General features: G+C 38.1%; 1 protein-coding gene across 1 annotated transcript; it reads left to right on the top strand.

Annotated features, from left to right (window-relative positions):
• The first annotated feature begins 2342 nt into the window (after positions 1-2342).
• On the top strand, positions 2343-15566 carry LOC135730176 (pyruvate dehydrogenase protein X component, mitochondrial-like). Its single transcript, XM_073816273.1, has 8 exons — positions 2343-2800; positions 3912-4010; positions 4408-4567; positions 9423-9570; positions 12041-12099; positions 12444-12602; positions 13415-13479; positions 14451-15566. The coding sequence occupies exons 1-8, from the start codon at positions 2343-2345 to the stop codon at positions 14719-14721; spliced, it is 1419 nt and encodes a 472-aa protein (XP_073672374.1). The 3' UTR covers positions 14722-15566.
• Positions 15567-21405: the final 5839 nt, after the last annotated feature.

A 21405-nucleotide genomic window follows, 5' to 3' on the forward strand; every position in this document is an offset into this window, starting at 1 on the left:
TCTGATGAGTGCGAGCATTGTGAATCATTCACAATATAAATGATTCGTGCTCGCCGTGATTATTTCTGACCGCAACCTTAAATTAAGTTATATTTCTTCGCGTGATTCCGAAGCGCACTCCGGTGTTTCTTCGGGTTATGTGGGGGTAATTATAATAATGACGTTGATGATATCTCTCTCGGTTCTGCGGAGTTTCATAAACCAGCCTCCGAGCATTTCTCGCGCGATGAAAGTCGGTCGAGGAGCTTCTCGAGGTGGTAACACGCGCCAGGTTGCAAATTGATTGGCCTCGCGAGCCAGAGAACCCCAAACAAAGCAAACTAGCGCGGATAGGTTTCTATAGTGACAAAGGGAGAGGACGAAACATGAGCCTCTCTCTTTCTTTGAGGATCTCCATGGTGAATTAAATAAATCATGGGAAAGACCATACTCATTGCGTGCTTCATGCCCACTGCGTCAATTTACGACTATCTTGGGTACGAAGACGTACATGTTCCCCTTCCAGAGAGAAGGTCAGGCTTTTACAGCAGATACTTCCTGGTTCTTACAGTCTGCCTAGCTTTATGACCCCGCACACACACAAAATGTATGAATGCAGCACTGGCTCCATTGAGACTCCGGGGCATCCGCATTTTAAATTACATGGAAGATTTGCTAATACTAGCAAAATCGCGATAGGTGGCGCTCCAACACAAAAACATTGTGTTAGCACATCTACTTTTTCTAGGGTTGAGACTCAACGCCAAGAAAAGCGTTCTTTCTCATGCCCAGAGAACGACTTATTTAGGGATAGTCTGGGATTCGATTACGATGCGGGCACATTTGTCTCCCGCACGAATCGAGGCCATTCAGCATACCCTGAGCAGAGTCAGGCTAGGCCAGGATCTCACTGTGAAATAATATCAGAGGATATTAGGGTTTATGGCATCAGCATCCACGGTGATTCCTTTGGGGCTGTTGCATATGACGCCGTTTCAGAGCCGGAGGGTTTCATCCAAGGGCCAACCCTCAAAGGCTGATTAAAGTGATGCGCCACGGGCTTCATACACTAACTATGTGGATAAGACCCCGGTTTGTTGCCTTGGGTCCCACGCTATGAGCGACTTGTCATCGCAAACTGCTAATGACAGACGCCTCCCTGACGGGCTGGGGTGCGACCTTAGATGGTCGTCCAGCTCAAGGGGAATGGGAGGGTCATCAGCTCGGTTGGCACATCAATTGCCTAGAGCTGACGGCTGTATTTCTGGCCCTGAAATATTTTCTCCGCCAAATGAGAAGCTGTCATGTCCTAGTGCGGGTGGACAACACAGCGACAGTCTCATACTTAAGTCACCAGGGAGGTCGGCGCTCGCGCAATTTGAACAAGATAGCGAGGCAGATTTTTCTCTGGGCTCAGGACAAGTTCCTGTCACTCAGAACAGTGTACATCCCAGAAAACCTATATGTAGGAGCAGATTTACTGTCCAGGCAGACATTATCGACTGGGGATTGGAAACCCCACCCAGACATAGTGTCTCAGATATGGACCTGATTTTACAGAGAGAAAGTGGACCTCTTGGCCTCTTTTCAGATAGCGCAATGTCTCCTTTACTTCTCTCTGAGTTCCCCAGCCCCCCTGGGTCTGGACGCAATGGCGCACACATGGCCGGACAAACGCCTTTATGCGTTTCCTCCAGTGGCGCTGCTCCCGCAGGTTCTAGCCAGAGTTCGCCAGCAAGGCTCTTGCCTCTTTCTGATAGCACCGCGTTGGCTGAACAGAGTATGGTTTTTTAGAGATAATATCTCTCCTCAACGGCTCGCCATGGGCAAGTCCGGAGAGGAGGGGCGTTCTGTCTCATGATAATGCATCTCAGGCCCGACCTGTGGAATCTCCATGTTTGGCTCCTAAGGGTACCAACTGAGGGACACAGGTTTGTCGCCTGATGTTACTGACACTATTTTGAGTGCTAGGGCTCCTTCCACTAGAAAGAATTATGCCTTTAAATAGGGTGTCTTTGAAGCATGGTGCATGACACATAATGCAGATCCTGTTAACTGCCAGTTTGCTAGAGTTCTGAGTTTTCTGCAGGAAAAGCTGTCAGCAGCTTATGCCCATCCACTCTCAGGTTTTATGTGGCCGCTTTTTCGGCTTGCCACGTTTTGGTGGACGGGGCGCCGCTCGGGAGGCATCCAACGATTGAGGCCTACAGCAAGAACTAAGATTCCTTCGTGGGACCTAGCTATAGTCCTTGAGGGTCTGGTTCAGACCTCCTTTTGAACCTCTAGAGTCAGCGTCTGATAGACTTCTGACGCTAAAGATGGTTTTTCTAATGGCGATAACTTCTTTAAAAAGAATTGGGGATATGCAGGCTCTGGCGATCTCGCCATCCTGTCTAGATTTTGCCCCAGGAATGGTGAAGTTGATTTTACATCCTTATCTTGATTACCTGCGTAAAGTTCCCTTTTCGACTGCACATCCGGTCATTCTTGAGACTTTCTGCCCTCCGCCGTTCACCACGCCGAAGCAGGAGTTATACCACAGATTGTGTCCAGTCCGTGCTCTTCAGACTTATGTCCACCGCACTAGCCAGTGGCGTAAGTCAGAGCAATTGTTTGTCTGTTTTGGGGGCCGCAACAGAGGTGCTGTGGCCACCAGGCAGTCCATATCACATTGGGTTAGGGATGCCATTGCTCTTGCCTTTGAGGCGTGCTGTCAAGTCTCGCCAGCAGGTCTGAGAGCTCACTCCACCAAGGGAGTAGCCTCTTCTACTGCTTTAGTAAAAGGGGCCTCCTTGCAGAGCGTTTGTGATGCGGCAGGCTGGTCCTCTCCACATACATTCATAAAATTTTATAGCTTGGATGCTCATGTCACTCCAGGATCTCCTGTCCTCGAGTCAACATCTCAAGCTGATGTCTATGCCATTTGTCCATAAAAGGGGTATCCCCCACTGCTACTTTTAGTAAGGGGTGCCTCCTTACAGAGCGTTTGTGATGCGGCGGGCTGGTCCTCTCCGCATACATTCATAAGATTTTATAGCTTGGATGCTCATGTCACTCCAGGGTCTCATGTCCTCGAGTCAACATCTCAAGCTGCTGTCTAAACCATTTTTCCATAAAGGGGTATTCCCCACTGCTATTTATTAGGAAGGGGTGCCTTCTTATAGATGTTTGTGAGGCGGCAGGAGCATCCTTTCCGCACACATCCACTATTTTTAGCTTGGTTGTTTATGTCTGAGATTTCTTTGCGGTCCTTGTGCACACACTTACACATCCTTAAGGGGTCCAGACATCTCCAAGCACGGCAGCATGGGTATTGTCGTTCCCCATAGCGCTTAGCAGCGCAGCATCGAGTAAAGCTTTTGATAGGGAACGGAGGGGTTACTTGACTGTAACCTTGTTCCCTGAAAAAGCGGAACGAGATGCTGCGCTGTCTTGCCGTACAGTAGATGTCCCAGGACTGGTCTTCAAACAAAAGATCTGATGACACAGCTGTTGCTCATCTATTTTATCTATATACCTCCGGGTCAATTTCATTGACGTGTTTGCACACTATATTCAGCTGGTCAACAATAAAGACGTTTCCCCATAGCGCTTAGCAGCGCAGCATCTCTTTCCGCTTTTTCAGGGAACAAGGTTACAGTCAAGTAACCCCTCCGTTTTCTAGAGCTTCTCTGAGCTATGTTTTGCAGTGGCAGGGGTCCAGTTGCACCAGCTGGACGTTACATCTTATAAGACCAGGCTGAAGGTTAAATAAGTCATTTGCAGAATTTATACCTGCTGCACCATCTAGGTGTAGCACTTGCCAGACTACATCTTATGCCTAGTCAAAAGAATGAGAAATAGGCATATATTTTTTTTTACATTCAGGTTGTGTAATTAGGCCCTTGGTATCAAGGTCATTTGTAAACATGTAATTTTGTATGTGTGAACAGGTTACGTTTGAGTCCAGCTGCAAGACACATTTTGGACACACATGGTCTGGACCCTGATCTGGTGATGCCTACTGGCCCACGAGGTCTTGTTACTAAAGAGTGAGTCTTACAAGCACACACACACACACACACACACACACACACACACACACACACACACACACACACACATTACAAATGATATATCAGCCTGTGTTTCCCCCCATTGTCATACATAGAGGATTATAAATATTTATAATTATAAAAGTGTTGATGGAGATCATTTTGTTCTTTGAATGAAGATTGAGTTGAGAGAATGCTGCAATAAGATTCAGTAACAAATATTGATTAAATGTGCAAAAACATCTTAAAAAAAAGATTTTTTTTACTTTAGATGTTTCTAAAAGGATTATTCTGAGACGGAGCAGGTGGATGTACATAATATTTTTTGATTTACTGGGGGTTCAGTTATTTGGTTGAGTAATGACACTAATCTCAATGTTTCTGTCTTTGTCAGAGATGTTCTGAATCTGTTGAATCAGCGGGGTAAAGGCCAAGCTGCTCCTCCTGCAAGAGCTGCTACTTCTCCTGCCCCAACCCCACCTCCACCAGCTGCCCCCACCACCGGTCGCCCCACTTACCCACCTGTTTCTGTTCCTGGTAAACCTGGAGCTCCGGTAAGTGACAAACTGATTCTTACAGACCACTATGACCATTAACCAAATGTTAAATACAGCAATACCCAGATGTCATGTTGTGCTGCATTCAGTTTTAAATATTGGCCTCATTCACACCACAGAAACCTCTTCAAGGTATCTAATCTATAAGTGGGACTAGCTGCTTTTTAGCGGGTTTGAACCGCAAGAGCTGGTGATAATTTTAGTACTGGCACCGCCTTTTTTGGGCAACTAAATTAGCTCCTACTTCAGAGTTGTGTCTAACCAGCACAACAAAAACTATTCATACTGTAAGTGTATGTTTATTGGCTTAAAGCAGGGGTGGGGAACCCTGGTCCTGGAGGGCCACTGTCCTGCAGAGTTGTGTTTCAACCCATTATTAAACACACCTGAAAAATCAAATTAAAGTCTTCAGGATCACTTGGAAATTAAATTCAGGTGTGTTTGATTATGGTTGGAACTAAACTCTGCAGGACAGTGGCCCTCCAGGACCCAGGGTTCCCCACTCCTGGCCTAAAGCATAACTTTAAATTTTTTTTAAATCCTTCTAAACATACAGTTTATGAATTTTCCACTAACATGTTACATAACAGACATAAACATGGTCTTTATTTATTTAATGAAATATAACACTGCAAGTTATCATCAAAGATTTATTCTCTAATTTAGTTTTCCTTTTTGTTTTTTAAATCACACAACATACCTCTAACACGCAACAACAACACAGCTCTGATCACGACACTCAACATATTTGATATTCGAGCAGTGTTTTTCATAAGTGATTACTCTATCAACAGTAATATAGTCATTTTATCATGAGTACATTAGGGATTTAGCATATTGGTAACGGCACTTCATACTTCCATTAACAACTTCCCTAACAGTCTACTAATACTCTAATGAGAGTTAATGTAGTTGCAAAGTTACCATGAGTTGGTATAATGTCTAAAGTGGACTATGAAAATAAAGTGTAACCAAAAAGGCAAAACAACTCAAACAGTGAGGGGGAATATGGGAGCACAGCCAACAACATAAAATTAAGAACCCATACGAAGGTAAAGGATGGTTAAAACATAATAAAGGTGTTAATGGCCAGCCATTCACAGTGTCTGTCATCACCGGGAACAGTTTGGTCCTCATTGTTCTGTAAACTTGTGCATATAAGTGACCCTACCTGTCATTTTCTCATAAATGTTTAATATATCACTGAAAACAGGAGAATCTCAGCTTTAATGTGATATAGACCAATTTCGTTTTTGCAAACAGAGCCAAACTGGTTGCAGAAAGTGACTGCTCCGCAGTAGGGTTGTGAAGTGTTTTAGCATTAAACCGTGATTTTTATGGATCCGGTGTTCTGTTGAAGTCTGATTCCCTTATGTTTCCCTTAGTGCAATGTTTCTTATAGCGTTTTAATCACGTTACGTTTATTTTTTAGATAGATAAAAAGTTTAAATGGCTTGGTATGCATGTATGTAATGTATATGTATTGTTCTTTTTTGCTAAATCAATTATTTTTACAGTCTGAATCGCTAAAGTACATATAAAAGCAATACTATCATGTATTATATATAATAGTGTTTATTAAATATCTCATAATTTTCCTGTTTTCTATTATTTCTTCCTTATATTTATCTTACGTGTTTGTTCTAAAACTATTATAAAAGTATTATGTTTAAACATACATTAAAAAGGCCTGTTTATATATTAATAACACTTTACATAGTGTGTGTGTGTGTGTGTGTGTGTGTGTGTGTGTGTGTGTGTGTGTGTGTGTGTGTGTGTGTGTGTGTGTGTGTGTGTGTGTGTGTGTGTGTGTGTGTGTGTGTGTGTGTGTGTGTGTGTGTGTGTGTGTGTGTGTGTGTGTGCTATATTTATATATTTATTAAGTATGTAAACATAATAATTTTAGAACAAACAGGAAGAAGACATAAGCTAAGATATAAGGAAATAAAAAGAAATAATAGAAAATGAAAAAATTATGAAATATTAAAAAAAATGTGATATTATTCCTTTTTCAGTATAAAAAAACATTTATTCTGAATAAATTATAATTGTAACGTGATAAAAACGCTATAAGAAACACATGGAGGGAACAGATTTCGACAGAACACCGGACATCTTCTCTACTTATTTTCTATTCTAATTATTAAAAGATTTCCAGATGATTTCCTCGCTCCATTCTGTCCATTTAAGGGCTTATTGTATCCATAAACACATACGTTTATCTTCAAATGATGTCTTCGACGATGGTATTCTATAAAAAGTAAAGCCATCTTTTTTGGCATTCTTATTCTGACACTTAACAGCACAACAGGACATTTTCTAGTGAGTTATCTTGCTCTTTTCACTCGTGTCTAATTCATTTCCACTGTTTTTCTGCAACCGCATTGCGCGTACAGCTTGCAGTGACGTAACTGTGACGTCTACTTTAAATTGGTCTATAGCACACAGGCAAGTAAATTAGGTTTTAATTCTGTTGTGGCTTTATATGTAAGCTTGTCTTTTCATTGGAATTTCTGTAAAATGTGACTTTCTAAGACTGAAATACATAAAATCTTTGACGTGATCATACGTGAGTCAATATTAAAGAAAACTTAAACTTTTTTTACAGGCAGGGTCACATACATGTATACCAGTGGCGAAGCCAGAAATTTTAAACTGGGTGGACCTCGGTAAAATATGGTGTACCTCAACGCCTTCTCTCAAATAACATCATTTTACAATATAGTAGTGGTTAAACGGATAACATTGTTTTTTTTAGTCATGGATCAAATAATTTTCAGGTCAGCATAAAAGGCGAAATTGAAAGGCGGCAAATGAATAAATCAAAAATGTATAAGCATATGAAAATAGAAAAGAAAAAAGTTACAAATATAGTATAACACTTGTAGTATTTTGAAACAGAAATATAATCAAATGAATAATAACAGTGTTTTCTTCATACGATAACTTAAATATAATTAAACTTACAGAAATGACTTTCCTCTTGTCTTCTGTTGTTTGATTAACATAATGAAATGAAACATAAGCAGATTTCTTGAGGGCACTGCCTTTTTAAGATCGGATAAGCACGGATCCATACAGTATACTGACACACTTCTGATTTCTTTCTGAACTGTTTGCGTCCACTATAAGACATAACTGACTACTTTTATGAGAATAATTGCCAATACTGTGGTATTTTCGAGATAATTTTGCGTGTATGTGTCTTGTCAAGGGCAGAGAGATTCTGTGTTTGCATGCTTTTTGAAACGCGCGCCTTCATGCTTGCACACATGCTTTAACATTTTATAAACTTTCTATATAAATAGTTTATTTCTGAATAATGCATATTTAATCAATTATTATTAATGAATATATCCTAGAAAATAAACAATAAGAGATTTAGAAATAAGATTCTTAAAGGGTTAGCTAATCCAAAAATGAAAATTATGTCATTAATGACTCTCCCTTATGTCGTTCAAAACCCGTAAGACATCCGTTCATCTTCGGAACACAGTTTGTTTTAGATTAAGTCAGAAAGCTTTCTTACCCTCTATTAGAAATGTATGTACAGTATACTATTCATGTCCAAAAAGGTAATAAGAACATCATCAAAGTAGTCCATATGACAGCAGTGGGTCAGTTAGAATTTGTTGAAGCATCGAAAATACATTTTGGTCCAAATAACAAAAATTACGACTATTCTGTTGTGAATTCGCGTTCACCACACTGCCGTGACGCTGCTGGCGTACACCGCTGCTGACGTGTTATCTAATGCGCCAGAACTTTGTTTACAGTCTGAGGGAGAGACAAGCTGTATTCAACCTATTCTACAGTGTTTGTATTTTGGTATTGCTATATTTTTTTAATGGTGCGTAACTGTGCATGTCACAGATGTCCTAATCCCTCAGACTGTAAACGAAGCTCGGTCGCACCAGACAACATGTCAGCAGCATCAAAAATAAATAAATAACCTAGCTGGCTTTTGAAACCTGTATTAATTTTTATAATTTGTTTTAATAAATGTAATTTTACATGTGGACTTCTAATTGTTTTTTTGTTTTTTTTAAGTGTTAAAAAATGATAAGAACCTCTCAAAACGAATAATAACACGGGGTAATCCTGGACTGGGTAGTGCGAGTCATTTTGACAGGTGTAGCTTTATATAACACACAACACAAATCAAATATAAATTTTAGGGTTGGCAGTGTTAACGTGTAATTTTATATTACTATTAATTCATTTATCATTAACACGTTAAAATAATTAAACTCAATTGATTAACTGTTATTTTAATTAATTAAATATTCTTTTGAAACACTCTCACGGAGCTTTGTCACACAGTGTGCTAACCAGTCTGCATCATGACGCACACGGCTCTTGGTGGTTTGTGGATCTGGTTTGTGTGTGTGTGCGTGAAACAGAAACACGTGGTGTAACAGAGCCTTTACGATTACTTAACCGTGACATTTTAACACTGTAAATTATTAAACCTATTAATGGCTGCATATCTAAGTTAGTATCACTGATATACATACCTTATGAAAAAAAATTAATAGCAGAGGTCATATAAGTTTTATTATAGTGCTACAGAAATAAATTTTAATTGAATTGAATATTACATACAAAAAATTGTTAGCAGCAAAAGATTGTGGGTTTGATTTCCATTGAACAAACATAATACTGATCACATGTATAGCTTAAATGTGCTGTATGTTTTTTGTTTGTTTGTTTGTTTGTTTTTGTTTTAATAAAAGTCTTTGTGAAAAATGTGAAATTAAAAGAGCGGCATTAACTGTGTCTTAGGTTTGATATATGATGCACATACAGTATATATGAATATGCATCACAGAAATGTGCGCTATCCTTTCAGGGCACGTTCACCGAGATACCAGCCTCTAATTTCAGGAGAGTCATCGCTCAGAGATTAACGCAGTCGAAGACCACCATACCCCACGCATATGCTTCAGTTGAATGTGATCTCAGTGCTGTCATGAAGCTCAGAAAAGATCTGGCCAAAGGTAAGACCATAACATTATGAGCGAATTGTATAAAGCGCACGGCCACGGTCTAAACAGGCGTGTCTGAAACCACTTTTGCTAATTTAACGACGGGAAAAATTTATGCGCGAAGTGCATGGCCTAAAGGGTTGTTTCTATTTTCATAATGATATTAATTTCATAATTGGTGTGTTTTGGGCGTAATGTGCAATAAACCAATGAGAGTTTATAAACTGAAAAACTTAAGCGGAGGAAAAAGACCACCAGTTTAAGATTAATGTTAAAAAATTTTGTTTTTTATTAAACCTTTAAAAGCTGTTTTCTTCAGTCATGAAAATAAAAATAGCATGCTTTTAATTGTTGTAAATGTATTGATGTCCTACATAATCATTGTAATCTCATAAAATAATTTACAAGTATGTAAGAAAAGGTTGTACTCTAAAAATACTTTATTTGTAACAAACAGAAGATAAAGAATTCACAAACGTGCGGAGAGCCGAAGCGTTTCAGCACTCGGACAGCGTCATGTTTTTTTTAAAAAGCATTCCTTAAAAATGTTTCTCATCTCACCATATCCACAGGTACAAAGTCATCATATACAATAAATCTGTGTGATAGCATTTAAAAAACATTTAAAAATAGATGCATGTATAAAGCAAAGCATTTATTTTACTTTCCAGGCTACAGGTGAAGCAGCGCCTTCTAACGTCTCATAATTGTGGCTCTTTTATGTCCAAGAGACTCAATAATAATCTATTACATTTTAATCCTTTCATTTTTCATATTTAAAGGGACACCATGAAACTTTTGGCCACTAGGGGGTGCTAGACACGTATTTTTCACTTCTAGCGCCCCTAGAGCCCACAAGCGCCGCAGCACTGTCGCAAAGGAAAGGAACTGGCCAACCTTAAAACTAAACTAAAAACTAAACATTTAAAATGCTAAACGATCAACATTTTGAGACAACAGGGAGAAACGCAGTCATGTTACAACTTTCTGATGAGGAACTCGTCGTGGCAGAAGCCATTTCTCAATCTGAAGGTTGCAGCCTCCGGATGTCGTATTTCTAATACGTCATCAAGACTGTCTTATTTCACAATATTAACAATTACAAAGTTGACTATTATACTTAGTTAATCGTAAATTGTTGCAGTATGCTTATGACCTGCGAATGTAATGCTCAGTTTACCTTAATAACCCAGGCTTGACGACGTGTGCAGCCTGCATATTTGACCTCCGGAGGCTGCAGCCTTCCAATTCAGAAACGACCAGACGTATTTCCTTGCCTTTTTCCAAACAAATATTGTTGCATCCTCTCTCTCTCCCTCGCCACCAGGATTTTCCGCAATGGCGCTCGTTATTCCTCTTTTTTGTGTGAAAATCGCTCCAAATCCAAGTAAACCGATGCGTTTAGGTCTGCCGCTTTGTAATACGTCACGCGAGTGACAGCGGAACGCAGCAAATGAGGAAGAGAGAAGAGAGAAACGCTCGGATCTGATTGGTGAATGAATAGGGTTTGGTTTTACACTGTGAGCAAGTTTGAGTGCTATAGCATCCTGGATTGTAATGTAAATATCATAGACACAGTAAAAAGAAAGGTAAATACGTGAACACAGCATCTGAATACAGGGAACTATATGCAATATAATCGCCGTAATTTATAAAGAACATCGCATTTATGTATGAATCAACAGTTTATATAAAAAATTGCCTTAAAGGGGAATCGAACCCGGGTCGCCCGTGTCATAGGTCCGTGACACTAAAGACTGTGCCACAGAGTCACATATTAGAAACTGCTCTCTACACTCCTTAAGTAGCCTCCAGCAAAATTCACGTTAAAAACAAATTGTGTGGAGGAAGTGACGTATGCCGTAAAGCAGTCGAATTTTGTAGTTTTTTTTTGTGCTCTGGTTACTACCAGAAACCCTAAGTTTTAAAATACGAGTAAAAGTGATACAGACCCCGTCAGGCTATGGTAGACATGTCATTCAACCTATTTAAAGTCGATGTACTATCACAAGGGTCTTGAAAATGTATTATGAAGGTTGAAAAATTACATGGTGTCACTTTAAAATCGTTTTTGTGCTGCTGCGGATCCAAGTGTATGATAAGCAAACCCGCATTGTCGTCCAATGTATAGGCGCATAATTCTAACGCGCTCATTAAATAACAAAAACACTACTGTGCCATTGACCAACAAAAACCTGGTCTAAAGTCCGAAGTCAGTTGCGTAGTCTATTTTAGTTGCCTCAAAATAGCAACGTGCCAACAATGTGCCTGAACACACCTCGTTTTCAGACCAGAATGAAACCAGGGTTGAAACTAGCATAAGACACTTGAGTAGCGCATTGCGCTGCATTGCGCTGGGTGTATGCTAGGGCCATATATATCCATTCCTGATATGACCAATTACAATCCAAACAGACTAGCTTTATTTTCTATTATCTGTGTCCTGCCGGCCATGTGTTCACATCTGTGTTTGTGTGTTTAGAAAACATCAAGCTGTCAGTCAATGATTTTATCATTAAAGCTGCTGCTGCTACACTCAGAGTAAGTGCTGCTTACATGATCATTCATTCATACACAATCTTCCTTATTTCACATTCAGATGTATGTATAATGTTAGTCTGTTAACAACTCTACACAAATAAATGAACACAAAATTAACAAAAAATAAATAACAGGAAACAAAACTTGAGTGTCAAATGTGTAGTGACCTTTTAATCATGAACGACAATAATATATTTGTATTTTTACGAGATTATTATCTAATGTTGAATGGAGTGATATGTGCATATATGATCTATGATGTGGTGAGGTAAATTCAGATGTTGTGTGATTTATTGAAGTTTGTGGATGGTAAGAGTCTCTCTGCTGCTGTCTGTTTCTCTCAGGAGATGCCAGAGGTGAATGTGATTTGGTCCCCTGAGGGACCTCGAGCTCTTGACTCCATTCACATCTCTATTGCCGTAGCAACACCGCGTGGTCTCATCACACCCATCATTAAAGATGCTGCTAACAAAGGCCTTCAGGAGATCGCTTCCAATGCAAAGGTCTGCTATCACATGTGAACATTGACATTAACTATTTTGACAAATTAAATATATATTTTATTTGCTCATTTGTAACAAATGTAAACCCTGCACAAGAATAAAACACTTTGGATAACCTTTAAGCTGAGACGAAGGTGGAGCCAAAAATGTGTGTTTTTTTTTCATTGCACCACTAGAGGGTGTTATGGACTAATTGTTGGTTGGGAACAACTGTTAACATAAATTAGGGTAGTTTGATGTTTTTCTGGAGTGTACAAGGGTGACATGAGATATGATTCTTACCGGAACCATAGCCATCTTATTATCCTCCAGTTTTAACAAATTTGTAACTTGAGAATTCTTCATTAAATAAATATTGGATTGCTGTTTATTTCAAGCTAAGCTGTGTTTGAAGAACATCTTACCACCCTGCCACGGCTTATAGAAAAGCCACTGTAACAACAATGATGCAATTTAAATAAATAAAATCTCATACAGTACTGTTCAGATATTTTATAACACTTGACTGAAATCTTTTCATAATCTTAAAAATCTTTTAATCTGAAGGTCAATGTTTAAGTGTTTAAAATACTTTCATAGACAAAAATATAATTGTGCCAACATTTAATTAATTTCAAGTTAATTTAACAAAAATCTATTTTTGAAATGACTTAGAATAAACATTAAAGATAAAGTAGTCAGTATAGTCCAGAATAGATGTGAACTTCTTCAAAATCTTCCTCAGTATCTAAAAATGATCTCAGGTGACTGTATGGGATGTTGGAAAATATAAATAATGAATAGAGTAAATGTTTGTCAAACTTTTCTCTCAGGCTTTGGACCAGAAAGCTCGGGATGGGAAACTATTACCAGAGGAGTATCAGGGAGGATCATTCAGGTAAATCTCTCTTTTATTTATGTTATATCATTCTACATCATTCACACTAAAACTATATAAGCTTTCTAATATTATATTTGATCTGTGACATATGTTGTACAGTACTACAGATCTTCTTTTTAGTTTTTCTGTCACATTTAGACTGATCACATTATATTATTTTCACTGGGTCATTCTAAACTCTGCGTGTGTGTGTGTGCGTGCGTGCGTGTGTGTGTGCGTGCGTGCGTGTGCGTATTTGCATATTAATGAAGGTAATAACAATAGTTAATTGTACTTGTTAAAAATGCAAAAACACAAGTTTTTTATTGGTATGCAGCTTGGGTGTGCATTATTTTCAAATAATTCAATGGCCCGTGATCAGTTATTCCTTATATAAGGAACCGGAGGCAATTATTCCAGAGTCAATTAAATAGATATGATCTATTTACTCTAGAAAACTATAACTACAGATTATCTAAAAACAGTTACAATTACTGTTATGACATTCACTGTCTTGTTTTTATAAATGAAAAGCCGCTTTGGAACAATTGTGAAAATTGCTATATAAATACAATTTAATTTAAAAAAAATTTAACAAATGTATGCTGTGACTGATGTCGACATCTGTATGTGTATCTAAGCATTTACATTTCTGCATTTAGTGTCTAAATTAAAGTATACACAATATATGCGAGTGTATTTTTTAGCAGTATGTGTGTTTCTGAGAATCAAACCCTTGACCTTTTGTGCTGCTGACACAGTGCTTTAACAAGTCCTTCCCTGATTGCTTATACTGCATTAAACAGTATGTGTTGGGTTAAAAATGGTTTTTCAAATGTCTTACATACTCAAGAGTATTGTGCTGCGTTACAATCCTAAAATAATCTTAAATCAGACAGGATTCAGACATTTCTCTATATGTTTAGTTTGTTGAGTTTAACATGAATTGAATGAATTTCTTGATTGCTGTTTGTTGTTTGTGGTTTCAGCATCTCTAATCTGGGAATGTTTGGCATTAGTGGATTTAGTGCAGTTATAAATCCTCCTCAAGCGTGTATTTTGGCTGTGGGCAGTACCAGGACTGAAGTCAGGTTGACAAAACAGAACCAGGACAGTTTGACTCCTGTCCTCTGTACTCAAGAGCTACTGACTGCTACGTTATCCAGTGATGGACGTCTAGTAGATGATGAACTTGCTTCACGCTTTCTGCAGAAATTTCGTTCAAACCTTGAGCAGCCTCAGCGTGTGAGCCTGGCATAGAAAGAGCAACAGTGTCATCAAAAGCAACATTATGAGCTTCAAGTGAAAATAGGGTGAAATACGGTGAAAGTTACTGCTTATTTATTCATTAAGATGTACTGTAAAGTTGTATGAAGCACCAGGAGTCTCTTTTAAATCCAGGCTCCATAAAGTTTAGTTATTATAATACCCTAACAGGAGGATATTTTCATTATTTTTCGGGTATAATTAAGTCGCTTACGCAAAAATAAATTCATTATATACAGCTTTTGTCAGATTACAAAAAAGTCAAAGCCATCACATCATGTTTGGTCTGTTTGCTTTATCTGATAATAAACTTGTCTTCTGCTGTACATTATTGCAGTCCTTTATCATTGGGGCAGTGTGCAGAATTATTTTATTTCGTTCACTTCACTCGTCCGTTATAAGATGTGATTTTTTTCAGATGTTCGATGAATGTTTGTTCTGAAGTGACTGGTTTTCAGTGTGCCTCAGTAGTGTACGAGCACCTGTTTGCACAGGTGCAATAAAAACACAAGGTAGGCTAAACGCCTTTTCCTCCTTATAAAAAGGATTAAGCCTAGCCATCTTAAGTTAAAAATAAATTATCAAGTGAAAATAAATAAAATAGTTTATTATTGTTATTTAGTGTAAATTTACAGAGCCTCCATACAAATGACAATGTAACACATCAGAGTCTTTATGAAGTGAAAATAAGCCGGTATTTGTGCAACTGCACTGTGCAAAACAATTTAACAAGGAAATAAATTTTAATAACTCCATGTACTCCATCCAAAACTATATTTAAAAGGTTGTTGTTCCCTGCTTTTCTGTGTTTCTATTTCATGCAGTGCTGCTTTGGAACAATGGACAATTGTGAATAGTGCTATATAAATAAAATTTAATTTTATTAATTTTATTTTTTAAGACGTCAGAAGTAAGAAGGCGAGAATAGTTACTTAGGCAGCTTATGTTTTGTCCATATGCATTTCTTTGAAATTCGCAATGATTTCACCTTAGAAATACATTGATAGACAGTTATAAAATGTGAATCCTCAATCTCTTACAATTAAATGTCCTTATGTGTGATAACTGCAGTGCAAATAGGGAAAGAGATGAGGGTGGAGAAAGGTCACAGGCAGAGAGGGAGAGAGAGAGTGCTTCCATAAGCAGAAATTGTTCTTCTAGTGAAGTCAAAATTTTTCTTCTTTCTTAAGTAGCTTCATAGTTACTAGATTAGCCTACATCAAACATATTTTGCCTATTTTTGAATAAGAGAAGTTAAAGTGTCATTGTCAAAATTTATGATGTTACAGAGAACCTTGCTTTGTTCTCTGTATTGTCATTTTAAAACTGTTACATAACAAATTTTGACAATGACACTTTAACTTCTCTTATCCAAAAATAGGATAATATAGGATTCAAAAATAGTAATAGGATTCAAAAATTTTACTTTATAAAGCTGCCGTAAATGGAGAAAAATATTAGCAGGGGAACAAGCTTTGAAACCACTAGATTTGGGCTAAGCCCCCAATGTCTACAATGTCTGGCTCCGCCCCTGCTTTGTGGGTTTATGTGAAGCTGCTTTTTAAACCCAATGGCTATAGTTCATGGTGAATTTTTAAGACTTATGTTTTTTTATTTGTTTGTTTGTTTTCATGTGTAAGCTATGTTGTCATAGCAAAGAAAGTAAAAAAAAACACATCACTAGCAACATCTACTGTACATAGAAGAAGTGAGAAAAGGGAAACATAGCCTGTAAAATAAACGATCAGTAGTGGATGGAACCAAGACATCACTTTTATTACTCATAGTCGTTGTTGGTGCCTATCACACCCTAGCAACCAGATGGGTATTGCCCAAAAGCAAGATAAGGGATTAAGCTGGGGTTTTCCAGAGGGGTATTGCACAAAAGCAAGATAAAGGATTAAAATGGGATTTTCCAGTTATCCTGGCTGAATTTAGCCCTGACTCGGTTGCATGGACTTAAAACCATCACCTATTGACTTTATACTTGTTTTAAGACACTGCATTCTGAATTAAATCTTTATGTTATGAAACTGTTTAAATAATCACAGTTATTAACAAATGAATGAATGCATGTTTGATATGGTAACATTTTGCTGTCATGTTTATACTTTTTACACACTAAGGACAATGCCAATGGTATTTTGGAAATGGTTTGGTAAGTGGAAATGCATAAATTTAAAAAGTTAAACTCTGTACTTTATGCAATGCAAATTAGTTCCTCACAATGAAGAGAGGTGGACCACCTTCTGTGGGCTTCCTCTGACATCAACAGCCAATCATGGTTCTGCATCAGGAAAGCGCCAAAATGCAAACTCCTCATCTTAAATGTTATAAAAGTACATTTTTTACAGACATTCCTTGCTCTGAGTCTCATCCCGAAAAAGAGACACAGAGTACAAAGTACAAACCCTATCGTTTTGAGTCTCCTGGCTGTGTGCTAGAGACTGAAACAGGACAAAGAGAAAACCATCGCTCTGAGTCTCCCACCTGCGTGCTAGAGACATTAACAGAGTATACCAAAACTTCAAGTTCTGAGTCTCCTGCCTGCGTGCTAAGAGACCGAAACAGGGCAGGTCGAGAAAATCCTGACACTTGGCCGACGGGCCACCAAAGGACAGCTTATTCAACTGCACAGAACGTAAATATAACAAAATATAAACCAAATCTTTCCTGAAACCAGGGCATTGGTGTATTCTATCAGGAACTGTTACCATATATGATTTTTAATATTGCATAACTGATTTCTTTAATGTTTATCAGATAATTCTTTGATTATCTGGGTTATTAGAAATAAGAACAGAAAACATTCTGGCATAAATACAACTCAGTAACTTCAATTTTCTATTCTTTCCATTTTAGTTCCTATCTTTTTCTATTCTTTAGTATTTTAGTATCATTTAGTAGTGTTTTTAGTTTTCTTGTTTATCTTTTGTTAATAAATTCCATTTTATTACCACTGTGTCTTCCTTGTGTTGATAATACAGTTAAAGGGTTCTACAAGCTGGTCCGAATCTCACAAAATTCTTCAGATAAATTAGATGACAAACTCCCTCTAATTTACATATTTTCTTATTTGTTAAATGATCTATGTAGATCATTCTTATTGTTAAAGTGAAATTCCTTAGCTGGTGCCCCGAAGTAGAGGGAGGAGGGGTCATCTGACACACACGCACACACACACACACACACACACACACACACACACACACACACACACACACACACACACACACACACACACACACACACACACACACACACACACACACACACTTGAGGTGAAACCTTTAGTGTCCTGTGTATGGCATACTAACCAATGGTTGCCCATGTGAAAATCACTAAATTAATTTGTGCCCGTGTCAAAATCACTACAGTTACTATGAAGATTTACTCTATGCAGCTAACAGGCTAAGATTAATCGTAATGATTAATTCAATTAAAAGAACTTTATTAATCCCAGGGGAAAATTGCTTTTATGTTACAATTATAGAAATGAAAGAAAAAAGAAAGAAAAACATATAATTATATGCCCATCCATGATTAAAAAATTAATAGATAAGAAATAAAAAAATTAAGTAAATACATTTCAGAAGACAGGATTCCTTTCATATGCTTGCATCCTAGGAAGGTAGAGCTAAGACGCGAGGAAAGGAAGCAAGGAAAGGAAACGAGGATGCACAAATAAGAATTGAGAAGCACCCCTGGCTTGACATAACTGTACGTTCTCATCCTGGCTCAGCAATTGGCAATGGACTAAGCCAGGATGCACTAATTAAACCTTTTCTGTTATCCTGGCTTTCTCATTTCTACTTTTGTGCAATACCCCCTAGCTAATGCACATTAAAAACTAAATCTTAAAACATGGGTTTCTAAAAAAGCACTTTCTAAATCATCTAGGCTTAAGTTCACCTCAGCAGAAAACATCTATGCATCTATGGAATTGCCCCCATGCGTGCATGTGTAACTGTAAAATATAAGTTATAAGTTGAGGGAGCCATATGAACAATAAAATGGTGATGAAAATCATTCTAGATGCCAGAAGTGTGCAAAGCTTCATGTGATGACAATACAATCTTTTTATACGCATCTGCCCTCTCCTATGTGTCAGTATTAGATGTTGAAAACAAACAAGTAGACTATAGGCCAGATTTAATAGTCAGTGTGGGAGCGCAATTCCAAAAAAAGCACAGATAGAAGTGGAAATATTGCAGGTATTTTACTAAAATGGCACAAATTAAATAACACAGCTGCAACAGTTAGTTTCCATGACCAATGCAATTTGCTAAGAGCAGCGCAAAATAAGTGCAGGGTTGCATGCTCCTCAGGTGTTGATGATCTACTAAAGCTTCTGGAGCAGCGTTGGAAGGGGCAACCTTCCTATCTCAATCGTGAAAACCAACACAGAAATGACTTAAACATTAATTTAAGTAATTAATTTATTTGGAGCCAGCCTCTAGCGGCCAGTCAGAGTCAATTCCCATAGACCCCCCCCCCCCCAAGTTAAATGCCCAACTTTGCTAATTTTGGCCTAATTTTGGCCTTCATGACAAATTTTTTTGTAACTCCGTTTCAATTATATTAAGCCATAAAGTTCTGCATAAATAAGGGAGTGGCCACTTAAAGAGTAACTAAACCTTAAACCAACTTTTTTTTTAGTTAATGATCTGTAAGAATTTTCCTTTTTAGTGCTGTTCATTGATTTTAGTAAGTTTTTTGACATTTGGATATAAAGTGTTTCAATACTACAATATATAGGGTAAAAACGTCTGAGTGCTGCCCTCTTCAGGTTGAATGGTGGCTACTGCAGTTGAATTTTCCTATTGGATGTTGGGTCCAAAAAATAACTTGTGACCTAAGCAGGTTCAAGCTCACCACGCCCTTGTTACGATCTCACCACACACTTGGTATGAGCTTAGTTCGTCCCCTATATCTCCGTTGGGATCTGCCCACTTTTCTTGCATTTTTCAAATATTGCCAGTGGGTGGAGTCAGGCTCTGACCAGGGGTTTAGTTACGCTTTAAATGACAAGGGACCTTCCACTGCTGTCACTACCGTTGACCTAGGCGTGCATAATTCCAGCAACCAGCCATTTCACCCTTACCCACGTGCCATTTTCGGTTATCCACGAGTGATGTGCGGTGACGCGCTGCCAAGATGGTGACGTCACGAACAATACATCTATATTTTTACAGTCTATAGCAGTAACCTGACGAACAAGTAAATAAAGGCTGCTAGATGTGTGTGTTTTTCTCCAAGCACATTTGGGAGACTTAACATGAAAACCCTCTTTTATTTTTTTTTTGAGAGCTTCCAGGCAATTTGGCAATATGTATGCTTATGTAGTATTTTTATTAGTGACTTGGTCCCTGGGACAATGCAAGTGAAAATGTGGACTGTAAAATCCCAGCTAACTAATAATAATAATCATTTATTGTCATTGCTGTAGAACAGGGATCTTCAATTAAAATTGCATGAGATCCAGTAAATGAACCCTCCTCCAAGCCGAGGTCCGGACAATTATGTACTGCACGTAAAAAACATAAATTGAAGGCTTTCGCCAGACTAAAGAAATTAATGTAAATCTTTGCTTTTATTGAACAAAATTTAATGTTGTTATGTATACTGAATAATGTCTCTTCATATGTATTTTCTCTTTTAATTTGTACTGTTCCTTTAAGTCCATAAGTCCATAAAAATGTAAATAAGCTCAAATGAAATAAAACTGGTTAAACTGAGTTTAACTTGATGGAAGCATAATCTTCCTAGTTAAAAAAAATCACATTAGATTTATGTTACCTTGCATACAGTAATCTGACCGAGAACTTTAGTGGGAGGAATGGCTTTGTCCTTTCCAGCTAACCCTTTAATAATTTTTTTCCTTAGTTCATGTCTTTCTTTTCCATCTAAAAATGTTTCACATGCAATATCCATTTCCCTATATGTAACAGGCTTGTTATGCTCTCCTAAAATCAACTGTATTTTCAATGAACACTCTTAGGCTCGTTGGTGGGTGGTGAGTGAGCACCAACTTTCCTAATTAATGAGAATGTTGTTGTTTTTCAGTCATCGAAAGTTGTATTGGTGTCGCCGCTCTCTGCTCTCTTAACTGCACATTTGTCTGTGACTGTTCGACCCATAAGCTGCGTCCGAAACCGCATACTGTACAGTAGATACTGAATAAGATGAAGTACCTACTTACTTGCCAAGTTGCTACATCACGTGACATACGTCGTAATCACCTCATGTCATTCCAGCGCGAAAAGAGCCCCATGCCTCTTCTTCTTTGTTTGATAACTCCTCTCCCGGGGCATCATGGGATAGTGAAGTGTCCATCATATGCACACTGCAAAATCTAAAAGTCATCCGGGTACTTTTAGCATACTGTTTTTCGAATACTATAAGAAATGCAGTGTATATTATAGTGAGACAGTAGTAACCAGAAAGATGTGAATTTGTAGCAATGCAAAGTCCAGTTCACAACTAAAATGAAGGGTTGCAATAAGTTTTAAAACACATGGCGGGCCCTATCATACACCTTGTACAATGCGACGTCAGAAGAGACGCAAGTGTTTTTTGCTAGCTTCAGCCTGACGTTGTTATAATTTTCACGTCTAAGGCCACGTTGTTTGAATAACAAATTTATGCGCCCATGGGTGTGCTGGTCTGAAACCGAGG

This window comes from Paramisgurnus dabryanus, chromosome 11 (assembly GCF_030506205.2).
Source record: "Paramisgurnus dabryanus chromosome 11, PD_genome_1.1, whole genome shotgun sequence".
Taxonomy (NCBI): domain Eukaryota; kingdom Metazoa; phylum Chordata; class Actinopteri; order Cypriniformes; family Cobitidae; genus Paramisgurnus; species Paramisgurnus dabryanus.